General features: G+C 47.8%; 1 protein-coding gene across 2 annotated transcripts in view; it reads right to left on the bottom strand.

Moving 5' to 3' along the window:
* Positions 1–4244: 4244 nt before the first annotated feature.
* Positions 4245–11317, bottom strand: part of FBXO31 (F-box protein 31) — a 52359-nt gene continuing 45286 nt past the window's right edge. For both annotated transcript variants that reach the window (XM_060185038.1, XM_007531469.3), the window contains 4 exons: positions 9954–10063; positions 9714–9867; positions 8809–9182; positions 4245–5882 (listed from right to left, as the gene is read on the bottom strand). In XM_060185038.1, the coding sequence (XP_060041021.1) occupies positions 5660–5882; positions 8809–9182; positions 9714–9867; positions 9954–10063 (861 nt within the window). In that variant the 3' untranslated portion in view covers positions 4245–5659. The remainder of the gene's footprint in view (positions 5883–8808; positions 9183–9713; positions 9868–9953; positions 10064–11317) is intronic.

Below are 11317 nucleotides of genomic sequence, written 5' to 3'. Positions count from 1 at the left end.
TCCCCTCTACGCCTTGGAGAGGAATAAGAGGAGACTGAGAAATGCCACTGAAAGCAAAGCTACTGCTTGCTGTATTGTCCTCTTGTGTGACCTGGAATAGACAAAGCTCTGGTCATACTGGGGCAGTGTCAGGGACTGGGCAGTGACAGGGCATTCTGTACCTTTCTGCATGCACGCCAGCCCAGCTGTGTGTGATAATCAAAGCAACACATATTTACAAATACATCAGAGTAAATTATCGCTTAGAAACCATTTTGAAAAGAGAAAATCTCAGTCCTTTCCCCCTGAAGTACACAGGACACCTACTTGTTACAATGCTCAAGTACCCCGGTTCGAGCCCCTGGTCCCCACCTGCAGGTGGAAAGCTTCGTGAGTGGTGAAGAAGGGCTACAGGTGTCTCTCTCTCTCCCTCTCTGTCACACCCTTCCCTCTTGATTTCTAGATGTCTCTACCCAATAATAAAAGTTTTTTTTTAAGAATTTTTTTAAAAAGCAATCATCTAAAAAAAAAATCACATCCCTTGGGGCATTTTCTCAAGTGATTTTTCCTTTCCTCTTGCTGGTTGAGATCAAAGTGCAGTGATATTACATCCCCACTAGAGGTCAGGATACTGAGACACACAAATTAGGAGGCTCCTCAGTGCTGGATGTCAGACCTGGGACAGCCTGGGAGTGGAAGAGGAAGATGAAAGCTCCAGGACTTCAGGAACAGGACTAAGCAAATGCCCTAACCCCAGGGGGTTGGAGACTAAAGTCCCAGGCACCCACAGAAGGAAAAGCACACTACTTGGTGCAGGCCCAGCATTTGCTGCCTTTGTCTACTGTCCCTTGGGCTGGCAGCACAGTCACAACAGACTGGAGAGATACCCAAATTCAGGGTCTTGCAGGTGCTAGGAAGAACCCTGGGGAGCACAGGGGGACAGCAACTGAGGTTAGTGGTGTCTGCTAATCTATGGCACTTTCTCACTTTAAAAGGTGTTCAGCAGAGAAATGTAGGCAGTGGCTTTAATCCACAGTGAGGGACTTCCTCACCTGACATGAGAGGTGGTTCTCCCCTCCTGATAAAGACACAGGCCACGGGAGTCAGGCAGTAGCACAGCGGGTCAAGTGTATGTGGCACAAAGTGCAAGGACCAAAATAAGGATCCCGTTTGAGCCCGCGGGTCCCCACCTGCAGGAGAGTTATTTCACAAACGGTGAAGCAGGTCTGCAGGTGTCTTTCTCTCCCCGTCTTCCCCTCCTCTCTCCATTTCTCTCTGTCCTATCCAACAATGACGACATCAATAATAATAACTACAACAATAAAACTACAAGGGCAACAAAAGGGAATAAGTATTAAAAAAAGAAAACATAGGCCACTTCCTGGGGTCTCTCTTCTCTGTGACTGAGTTAGTGACAAATGTTCTCTGGCATCAATCCTTGGCAATACCACACGTTCCACTGTCTGGCCAGTTTATGACATCATTTTATCACATTTCCATGACAAACTTCCTTTAAAACTGCAGGGTAGATGTATTAATTAGCAAAGGGTACTTTGGGAAGACTGAAAGGAACACAGGGTGCTTCTGTTAAAGTTTTTGTATGTGAATTGTTTAAATTTAAACAAGAGGACTGGGAAGCTAGCATAATGGTTATGCAAGACTTTCATACCTAAGACCCCAAGGTCTCAGGTCCAATTCTGAGCACCACCATAAACCAGAGCCGAATAGTGCCCTGGAATTTCTGCCATTTTCTCTCTGTATCTCTCTCACTTATTAAACGTTTTTTTTTTTTAACTGAACAGGAATTTATTGTGCAGCCCAGGAGGGTATCATAGTGGCTAGAGCATTGAACTTAACAAGTATGAGATGCCATGTTTGGCCCCTGGCATTACATATGCCAGAGTGATGGTCTGGCTCTCTTGATTTTTTTTTTTAATGTACTTGGATGGGGGGAGATAGTACAATGATTATGCAAAAAGACTTTCATGCCTGAGGCTCCAAAGTACCAGATTTAATCACCTGCATCATCATAAGCCAGAGCAGAGTAGTGCTATGATCAAAGGAGTAAGTTATTGCCGTAACAGGAAAGAGCCTTAGAGTCTCCAGCAAGAGCACAGCCCCTGCCCTGATCCATCCTCTCTTACCCTGTTCTCTGAAACAGCAAAGACACTTGGGCTTCAGTCTAAGAGGCTATCTGTGGCCCACACTCCCTCAAGACCACCAGATCTGGAATGGAACACATTAGACCAAAGTCAAAAGCAGGGCTCAGGGAGATAGATGCCCTGTTCTGGGTTCCCAGAGGCGACCCTCCATGCCATCCTCTAGACAGGTTAATTAGAACCCAAGGTACCAGGAGTCAGGGTAAGGAGCACGGGGGGGGGGGGGGGGGGGGGAGGGCAGAAGCTGGAGGAAGAGACCCCCTCCTCCCATCCAGTTCCTCTAGGACCTGTAGCCTCTCAATATTCATAGCCCATGTGTCTTAGACTGCCCCCCCCCACCATACACACATGCACACACCTCTGAATCATACTCCAAAATAAGCAATTATGAAGCAAACAACATGGTATCAAAAATTTATTTCTGGAGTAGTCTTCATCCAGATGAGGAGGTCTCTGCCAGGATCTTAGCAGCCTCCCCTCCCCCATTGCCCACTCCCAGTCTAGCCCAAGAACAAAGAGAGGCAGCTCTTCCAACTCAACTTTTAAGCCTAATTGGCAGAAGTGTACTTCCCCAAGTAGGGCTGCATGATTTCAAATGAAAACCAGAAGCAAAATAAGACTGAAAACAAGGACAGTTTCTGACCCTGCATGTGTTCTAGATAGCTCCTACCTATGATCAAAGTAAGGACCCCAAATTTCCATTTGCAACACTAATAATGCATGGTACCAATTCAGCACTGCATAGTGTCTGGTCTTTATTTTTTTATTATCTGTATTTATTGGATAGAGACAGCCAGAAATTGAGAGTAGGGGGAGATAGACACCTACAGCCCTGCTTCACCATTCACAAAGCTTTACCCCTGCAGGTGGGGACCGGGGGCTTGAACCGGGGTCCTTGCTCACTGGAACATGTACACTCAACCAGGTGCACCACCAACCGGCCCCAGCATCTGAAGTCTTAGCCACACTATTCCTATTGGGAAATAACAGTAGTCACATCCAATGTCCTGGACACACTTAAGCAGATGGTGACAAGGGAATCTGGTGCCCTGGGACAGGAAAGTACACCAGCACCCTCTTAGTTCTATCTACCACCTTCCTCAAACCAAGCACCACAGGGATGCATGATCAAGTCTGTTGGCTTCCTCACTGACCTGTATCTAGATCCTGCAACTGCTGGGCCTCAATGGCATCAGCCACTGCGAATCTCACCTGCAGCAAACCAACAGCTGGAGGTCTGCCTGGCCCTCCATCAGGAGGAAAAAGCCCTGCTGACTCAAGGCTTTCAGTCATCCCAGTGAAAACCAGGACTGCCGAGGCAGTCAGAGCAGAGAAGGGGTGGTGTGTTGATAGGTTTGGGCTTTTACCTTTCTGGGCCTGTCTTGTATTATCTAGCTCAGCCTCAAAGCCCTGCCTGACACCAAATAGGGCCCAGCTTGGAAGCTGCCCACAGTCAGGATGTTTAGGTGGTTACTGGGGAAACCATTCCTGGCTGAGCATGGGGCGTGGGTTTTAGATCTGAGATTGTGAAATTAAGAGCCCTCATTTTGTAGCTGCAGTGTGCTAGAGCCTTACTGAGAGCCAGTCTTTGGTTCTGGATAAAAATATGTTCCTTGACTTTCCTGAGCAATGGTGCACCTGAAGTGTGGCAGTTCCCTACACACTCCTCTCGATTTTCATTTCCTTGAGGCTTTGCAATCAGCTATCACCTTTCAGGGCTCACCATAAGAGACTCAAGACAAAAGTCACAAAAGGAAGAGAAAGTAACAGTGCTCTCAGGGTCAGTCCTACAACTGCACCATGGGTCCTGCTGGAGACAGGGAGAAGCCCCGGTGACAGCTCTGGGTGAGCCCAACTGCCAGGAGCTACACTTGCCTCCTTCCTAGGACCAACCGAACCTCCTGCAGGTACCATTTTGCCATCTGCAAGACTGTGCCCCAGAGTATGCTGGTGTTCTAATTCTCAGGAGCACAAGAAGATGTGTTTTTGTTCTGTTTCTCTCTCATCAGTGTCAGGGATGGAATTCTGGGCTTCACACATGCAAGGCATACTCTTTACCCACTGAGCTTTCTCTCAACCCGGGAAGTTCAAATATACCAGAGCAAGGGCAATGAGGATGTTTTTATTTGAAAAGGTTGGTCAGATAGAAATTGGGAAAGCACAGAACATTTTTCATGGGGCATCTCACGCTGGTCCCCGTGAAGGCACTGCTGAGCTGTCCCTCTCCTGAGTCCCTCTTCCAGAGCATTAGCAGGGACAAGACACAGAAGCACAGCACTCGAGTCTCAGGGAGGCTGCAGCTGTGCAGGCAGCAGGCTGGAGAGGGTCTGGACATGAGTTCAATGCTGAGAGGTTGATGCTGGGGAGGGGGGAGTTCTCACTGGAGAGTCCCAAGAGTTTTTCATCCCCAAAGTGCACCTCCTCCACATGATGGTGTCTAACTCTTCTGGAAGTGGTCCTCTTGCCTGCAAAGGTGCCCCAAAGTTGTTTTGTGCCAGTGCTCCTTGGATTTTTTTTTTTTTTTTTAAACCAGAGCACTGATCAACTCTGGCTTATGGTGGTACAAGGGCTTGAATCTGGGGCTTCAGAGCCTCAGGCATGAGAGTCTCTTTGCATAACCATTATGCTACCTACCCCCAGCCACGCCAGTGCTCTTGACATGGGGGCACTTCAGAAACAGCAGTGGACTCAAGGCATGTAGAATCAGTGCAGGTCGCATCAGACAGACAGCTCTAGTCCAGTGCTGCAGGAGTGGCTGCAGGGTGCACTTCCGACACCAGAGCGCGTGCAGGGGAGTGGCGTTGCACAGCACAGAAGTCCTATCTGAGCTGGCTATGGTGCAAGCTAGAGAGTGCTCGCTCAGGGACCAGGGCCACCAAACTGCTCAAAGGCCTGCAGCAACTTCTACAATTAGCCCCATGTTGCCAACTTGGAACTGAAACTGGAGCAATTCAGTAGAGAAATGGGAATTCATCTAGTGTCCTGAACTGCTCCCAGAAGCCCCCTTTGTACACCCACTGCCCCTCCCACCTGCTGAACCCCATCAGTTACTTCTCAGGAAAGCCTTGCTGAGCCCCACACAGGCTTCACCCACTTCTACTAACCACCCATAGATACATGCACACACACACACACACACACACACACACACACACACACACACATATACACCACAGACATACACTGCCCCTATTCTCAACCCACTCACAGTCCATTATAAACTTCTCAAAGGAAGATGTTTTCCCTACCAAAGTGCCACAGGCCAAGGATAAACCCAATTTCTCCCAATTACATTTACACATCCCTGCAGCCAGTTCTCTAAGTCAGTTTTGTTCTAGTTCTTCCTGGTTTTGTTGTAAAACATGCTGTCAGCATTCCTTTGGGGAGCTGCTGACAAACGTACAAGTCTAGGTTACACACAGTGGACAGTGTCCAGGTGGGAGGCCAAGCTCCAAAGTGCATGCTGCTTCTCGCCCTGGTGCAGGCCCAGAGTCCCGGGAGCCCTCAGCACAGACAGGCCATCAGGAGGTGAGAGACTGGATATTCTTGAGCATCTCCTCAAAGGCCTGCGGAGATGGTGCATCTGCGTTCTGGAAGGTGGCCTGGACCCTGCTGTACAGGCTAAATGACTTCAGCTCCAGCCAGATAAACCCAAAACGGTCTTCATCAAACAGGATAAAGACCCCAGGGGTGCGCTCAGGACTGGTGAAGCCATGGCCAGCGATGAGGCCTGTGCCATAGAAACTGCGCAGAGACAAGAGGGAGAGAGTGAGAATTTGGAGGGTCAGAAGGGGTTTTAAGATGACACCCCAGCCCACCACAACCATGAGCAGCTGCCCCGAGGTATGGCCAGAGGAATGGCTACTCAGTTGTCTGCTGTTGAGATTTGGAGAGCTGTTAGTTTTTTGTTTGTTTTGTTTTGTTTTAATATTTTATTTATTAATGAGAAAGGAGGAGAGAAAGAAAGAACCAGTCATCACTCTGGTACATGTGCTGCCGGGGACTGAACTCAGGACCTCATGCTTGAGAGGCCAGTGCTTCATCCACTGTGCCACTGCCCAGACCACAGAGCTGTTAGTTTTTGGTTTTTTTTTTAATGTTTATTTATTTATTTTCCCTTTTGTTGCCCTTGTTGTTTTTCATTGTTGTTGTTATTGATGTCATCGTTGTTGGACAGGACAGAGAGAAATGGAGAGAGGAGGGGAAGACACAGAGGGGGAGAGAAAGACAGACACATGCAGACCTGCTTCACCACCTGTGAAGTATCTCCCCTGCAGGTGGGAAGCCGGGGGCTCAAACCAGGATCCTTATGCCAGTCCTTATGCTTTGCGCCACCTGCATTTAACCCGCTGTGCTATCTATCACCCGACTCCCGTTTTTTGTTTTTTTTTAATCTTTATTTATTGGATAGAGATAGTCAGAAATGGAGAGGGGAGAGAGAGACAGACACCTGCAGTGCTGCTTCACCACTCGTGAAGCTTTCTCCCTGCAGGTGGGGACTGGGGGCTCAAACCAGGGTCCTTGGGCACTGTAACATGTGCGCTCAACCAGGTGAGCCACCACCCAGCCCAGTTTTGATTTTTTGTTTCGTTTTGTTTTGTTTTAAGATTTCATTAATTTATGAGAAAGACAGGAGAAGAGAGAAAGAACCAGACATTACTCTGGTACATGTGCTGCCAGGGATCGAACTCGGGACCTCATGCTTTAGAGTCCAAAACTATCACTGTGCCACTTCCCGGACCACGAGCTGTTAGTTTTATAGGAATCTCAGAACTAATTTAAAAATGCCATTCATTTGGAGGAAAAAAAAAAAATTAAGATTCTGTTTTCTTTTTTGTCACTAAGTATCTGAGGTATAGTGTATATGACAACTATCTACTATTCCCAGTGGCCAGTTCCCCCCACCCCACCCTTTTTTTTTGATAGAGGGTGAAAGACAAAGTGGATTCAAGTCTGCAGAAAGGGGAACTTCATGAGCAGTGGAACAGTGCTGCTCCTTCCTGCTGATCTCTGACCTCTCCCCGTTTCTGTTTCTCACACTCTACCAGAATAAGACGAAAAGGAGGGGCACTAGTAACAGTAGAGTCAGGTAGGCACTGAGGCCCAGTCATAACCCTAATGGCAAATAAAAGATTTTTACTAAAGAGATACCACAGCACCACTCAGTTCTGAAATATGGTGGAGCTATGGATGGAAACAGGGAAATCTAGACTTACAGGCACGCAAGTCCCATGCTCCAACTTAGCAATCTCCCCACTCCCCATTCAAAAATTTTCATCAGTTGGAGGTCAGGAGATAGTTCAGTGGATAAAGAAACATCTTACTATGTGTGAGGCCCTGTGTTCATGCCCTAACACCATATGGAAACACTACAGACAGCACTAAGGGAACTCCATGGATGGTTGGAGTAGTGCTATAGTCTCTCTTCCTCTCTGTATCTATCTCTGTCTCTGAGGACACAGAATTAAAATTCTGGGCTGAGAAGGCTGGTCAGTGATGAAGTACATGTGCCAAGCCCTTGGCTCATTCCTCAGCACATTAAAAACAAACAAAAATAAAGAATGTAGGGGGCTGAGTGGTAGTGCATTTGATTGAGCACACACATTACCATGTGCAAAGACCAGGGTTCAAGCCTCTGCTCCCCGTCAGCAAGGGGGACGCTTCACAAGTGGTGAATGAGGTCTGCAGGTGTCTTTCTCTCTCCCTATTTCCCTGTTTCCTCCAAATTTCTCTCTGTCCTATCACATAAAATAGAAAGAAAAAAAAAATAGGGACTAGGCGGTGGCTTGACTAGTACAGCATACATGTTATAATGTTCAAGTCCTCAGTCTCCATCTACAGAGCAGGAAACTTTACAATTGATGAAGCAGTGCTACAGTGCGCTCTCACTCCCTATTACCCATTCCATCACTTTCTGTCTCTATCCAAAGATAAATTTAAAAAATATTTAAAGAAATAATAAAATGTTGGGAGTCAGGCGGTAGCGCAGCAGGTTAAATATAGGTGACGCAAAGCACAAGGACCGGCTTAAGGATCCTGGTTGGAGCCCCCAGCTCCCCACCTGCAGGGGAGTCGCTTCACAAACGGTGAAGCAGCTGCAGGTGTCTGTCTTTCTCTCCTCCTCTGTCTTCCCCTCCTCTCCCCATTTCTCTCTGTCCTATCGAACAACAGTGACATCAATAATAACTATAACAATAAAGGGCAACAAAAAAAGGAATATTTAAAAATTTTTTTTAAAAGAAATAATAAAATGTTTACATCTGCTGGAGTTGGAAGACTATTTGTATGTCTCTCTGGAAACCCAAATTTGACCAATTCTATCATAACTGTGTAGAAGAAAATGTATGCTTTCTGATATCCTAGTTCTTTCCTTCCTTTCTTTTCTTTAACCAGAACACTGCTTCTCTGAATTACAATGGTATCAGAGACTGAACCTGGGAACTTGTAGCCTCAAACATAAAAGTCTGCATAAACATGATGTTGTCTCCTTCCTGCCCCTCACCCCTACCCCAACTCCATTTGAGGCTCTCCCAGGAGATGAGGAATGGATCCCAACTGTGCAGTCAGTCTGCCCAGGGCCTAAGCAGGAATGAGATCCATGTGCTCAGAGTTCCCCCTAGTGCAGTAAACCCACCCAAGCTCCCTGTCAGTCCACCCATAGTGCCCTCACCAAGTCCTGCAGGTACGGGGGTAGTCCTCATTCCTCGAGCTCACACCCACAGGCAGTACAAATGGCTGCCCCTGCCCAGACTGGGCAGGCTGCTCAGCTTCTGCAGCTGCAGCCTCTCCATCCCCTTCTTGGCCCTTCTCGGTGGGTGGCTCAGCACTGTGCTGCACCGGAGACTCATGAGGGTTCTGTCGGACCCGGGCATCCTCAGGCCCGCCCTCCTGCTGCTGCTGCTCCTGGCGCACCTGCTCCCGTACTTCCAGTACAATACGGGAGAGCTCATTGAAGTTGCGAAGGTTTTCAACATCAGGCAGTTGGATGCGGTGTGTGAGGTCTATCTCTACTGTTTGCTGCCCGGCAGGGATGTTGGGGTCACCCTGTGGATAAGTGGCCAGCAGTTAGCTAAGCAAACACCACTTTTTGAGCAACCATTCTATTAGCCCCACTTCCATCAGCCTCCAGTGTTTCTGTGCCTACTGCCTGAATGGCTAAAGAAGCCCTCAGATAGTGCTGCATGGAGGAAGTCGCCTCTATGAAGCCCATGGGGACTAGAAGTGACAGTACCAATGAGTGACTTCAAGGTCTTATCTGTATTCAGACACCTCAGCAACCAACCCAGAGACAGTGGGGGAGAACTTTATAGCCCCTCCGAGGTCAGGACCTTCCCCCCAAACCCCCATAGCGTGAGAAGTTGATCCTTGCTCAGAGGGTCTGGCTAGGGCCTAATAATCTGCATTCCCAGAAGCATCCCGATTCCCACTCCCAGTGAAGTGGATCTGTATAGCCAAGGAACTGCCAAGTCATGACACAGCAGGGTCAGTCTGATTCTGTCACACAGCACCATCCCTCCAGCCTACCCCACCCCAACCCACCATCTCCACCCCACTCCAGACAGCCCCTGGGTTTACTGTAATCTTGGTGCCCCGTGCATGCTTTCCATGGAAGCTGAGCATGACGATCTCCAAGCCATGGCTGCCGTAGGTGCCCTTGAAGAGGCCAGGCTTTATGAGGTCATCTGGATGGTTGGGTGGGAGGTAGATTCGACGGTAGGTCAGGCAGTTGCTGGAGAGGAAGGAAGGAATAGGTGGCATGAATCTCACAGAACACAAAGGGACTGTGCTCCAAATACTATCAGGAACTGCACTTACTCATACTGACTGGTGTAGATGAACTTCATCAGGATGAGCTCCTGCATGTGTTCGTGGAAGATGTCCTCCAGAGTACGTCCCCATTCTTCCCTCAGCCATGTTCGGAATTCCTTCAAAAGAACATAGATCAGGGAACATTATGACAAAGGCGGGGGGCGGGGGGGGCGCGCCACATGCCTGTTGGCTATGATGATGAGTAAGAGTTTTACAGGCACATCTCTAGCCAAAGTCCCACTTGGGGGGGGGGACAGGGTAATGACAGAAGGAGAGAACTCCATGCCTCCAGCCTGCCTTCTTATTAAGAGACCACACTAATGAAAATGAGGGGGCTCTAGCGCCCTCTTCCCACTCTGCACAAGGACCCAAACTCCTGGGATAGAGCTAAAGCCATAGCCTGTGTTCAGAGCTCCTGGGGAGCAGTTGCAGGCCTCACTTCTGGGTGCACTCTATGGGATGAGAAGCAGCTAGATACTATAACAACCTGAACCTGGTTCATAGGAACCAGGGAGCACAGAAGCTCATCACTAAATCCCATGCTGGGCAAATTGGCTAGACATGCTCCCTGGAGCTGCTAATGAGTCTTGGGATAGCTGGAGAGATTGTGGGTGGATTTCCCTTTTCAAATCCTAGCTATGTTTGTATCTTCGATAAGCATATTTGTACAAAGAGAACCTTTACAAATACCTGGTCTCTAAGGCTGAATAATTTAATATGGAATCAAACAATGCAATATATATTTAGTGCTTAGTTCTTCTTTTAGTCTGCATGTTTCAAATACTTAGCCCACAGCTCTGAGTTTTTAACTCAATGATTATCTAGAATTAGTTCTAAAAAAAAGAAACAAATGCAACTGGGGCCAGGTGGTGGCACACCTGGTTAAGTGCACTCATTACAACAGTGAACAAGGACCTGGGTTCAAGCCCCCAGTCTCCACCTACAGGGGGAAAGCTTCACAATTGGCGTGCAGTGCTGCAGGTGTCTCTCCCTCTCTATCCCCTTCCCCTCTATTTCACTATCCTATCAAATAAAATAAATGAAGTTTAAAAAAATTTTTTTAAAAAGAAGAAAATACAATCTACCAGGAGGCTGGGAGCCTGGTAGGTAGTGCGCTTTTAAAGTTTTATTTGTTTATTTATTATTATTATTATTATTATTTTGTCTCCAGGGTTATTGCTGGAGATCGGTGCCTGCACTAAAAATCCACTGCTCCTTCTGGAAGCTCTATTTTCCCCTTTTGCTGCCCTTGGTGTTTTCTTTATCTTTATTGGATAGAGACAGCCAGAAATTGAGAGGGTGAGGGAGATAAAGAGGGAGAGAGACAGAGAGACACCTGCAGCACAACTTCACCACTTGCAAAGCTTTCC

Source organism: Erinaceus europaeus, chromosome 2, assembly GCF_950295315.1.
Source record: "Erinaceus europaeus chromosome 2, mEriEur2.1, whole genome shotgun sequence".
NCBI lineage: Eukaryota > Metazoa > Chordata > Mammalia > Eulipotyphla > Erinaceidae > Erinaceus > Erinaceus europaeus.
This window is presented reverse-complemented; position numbering and strand designations above follow the sequence as displayed.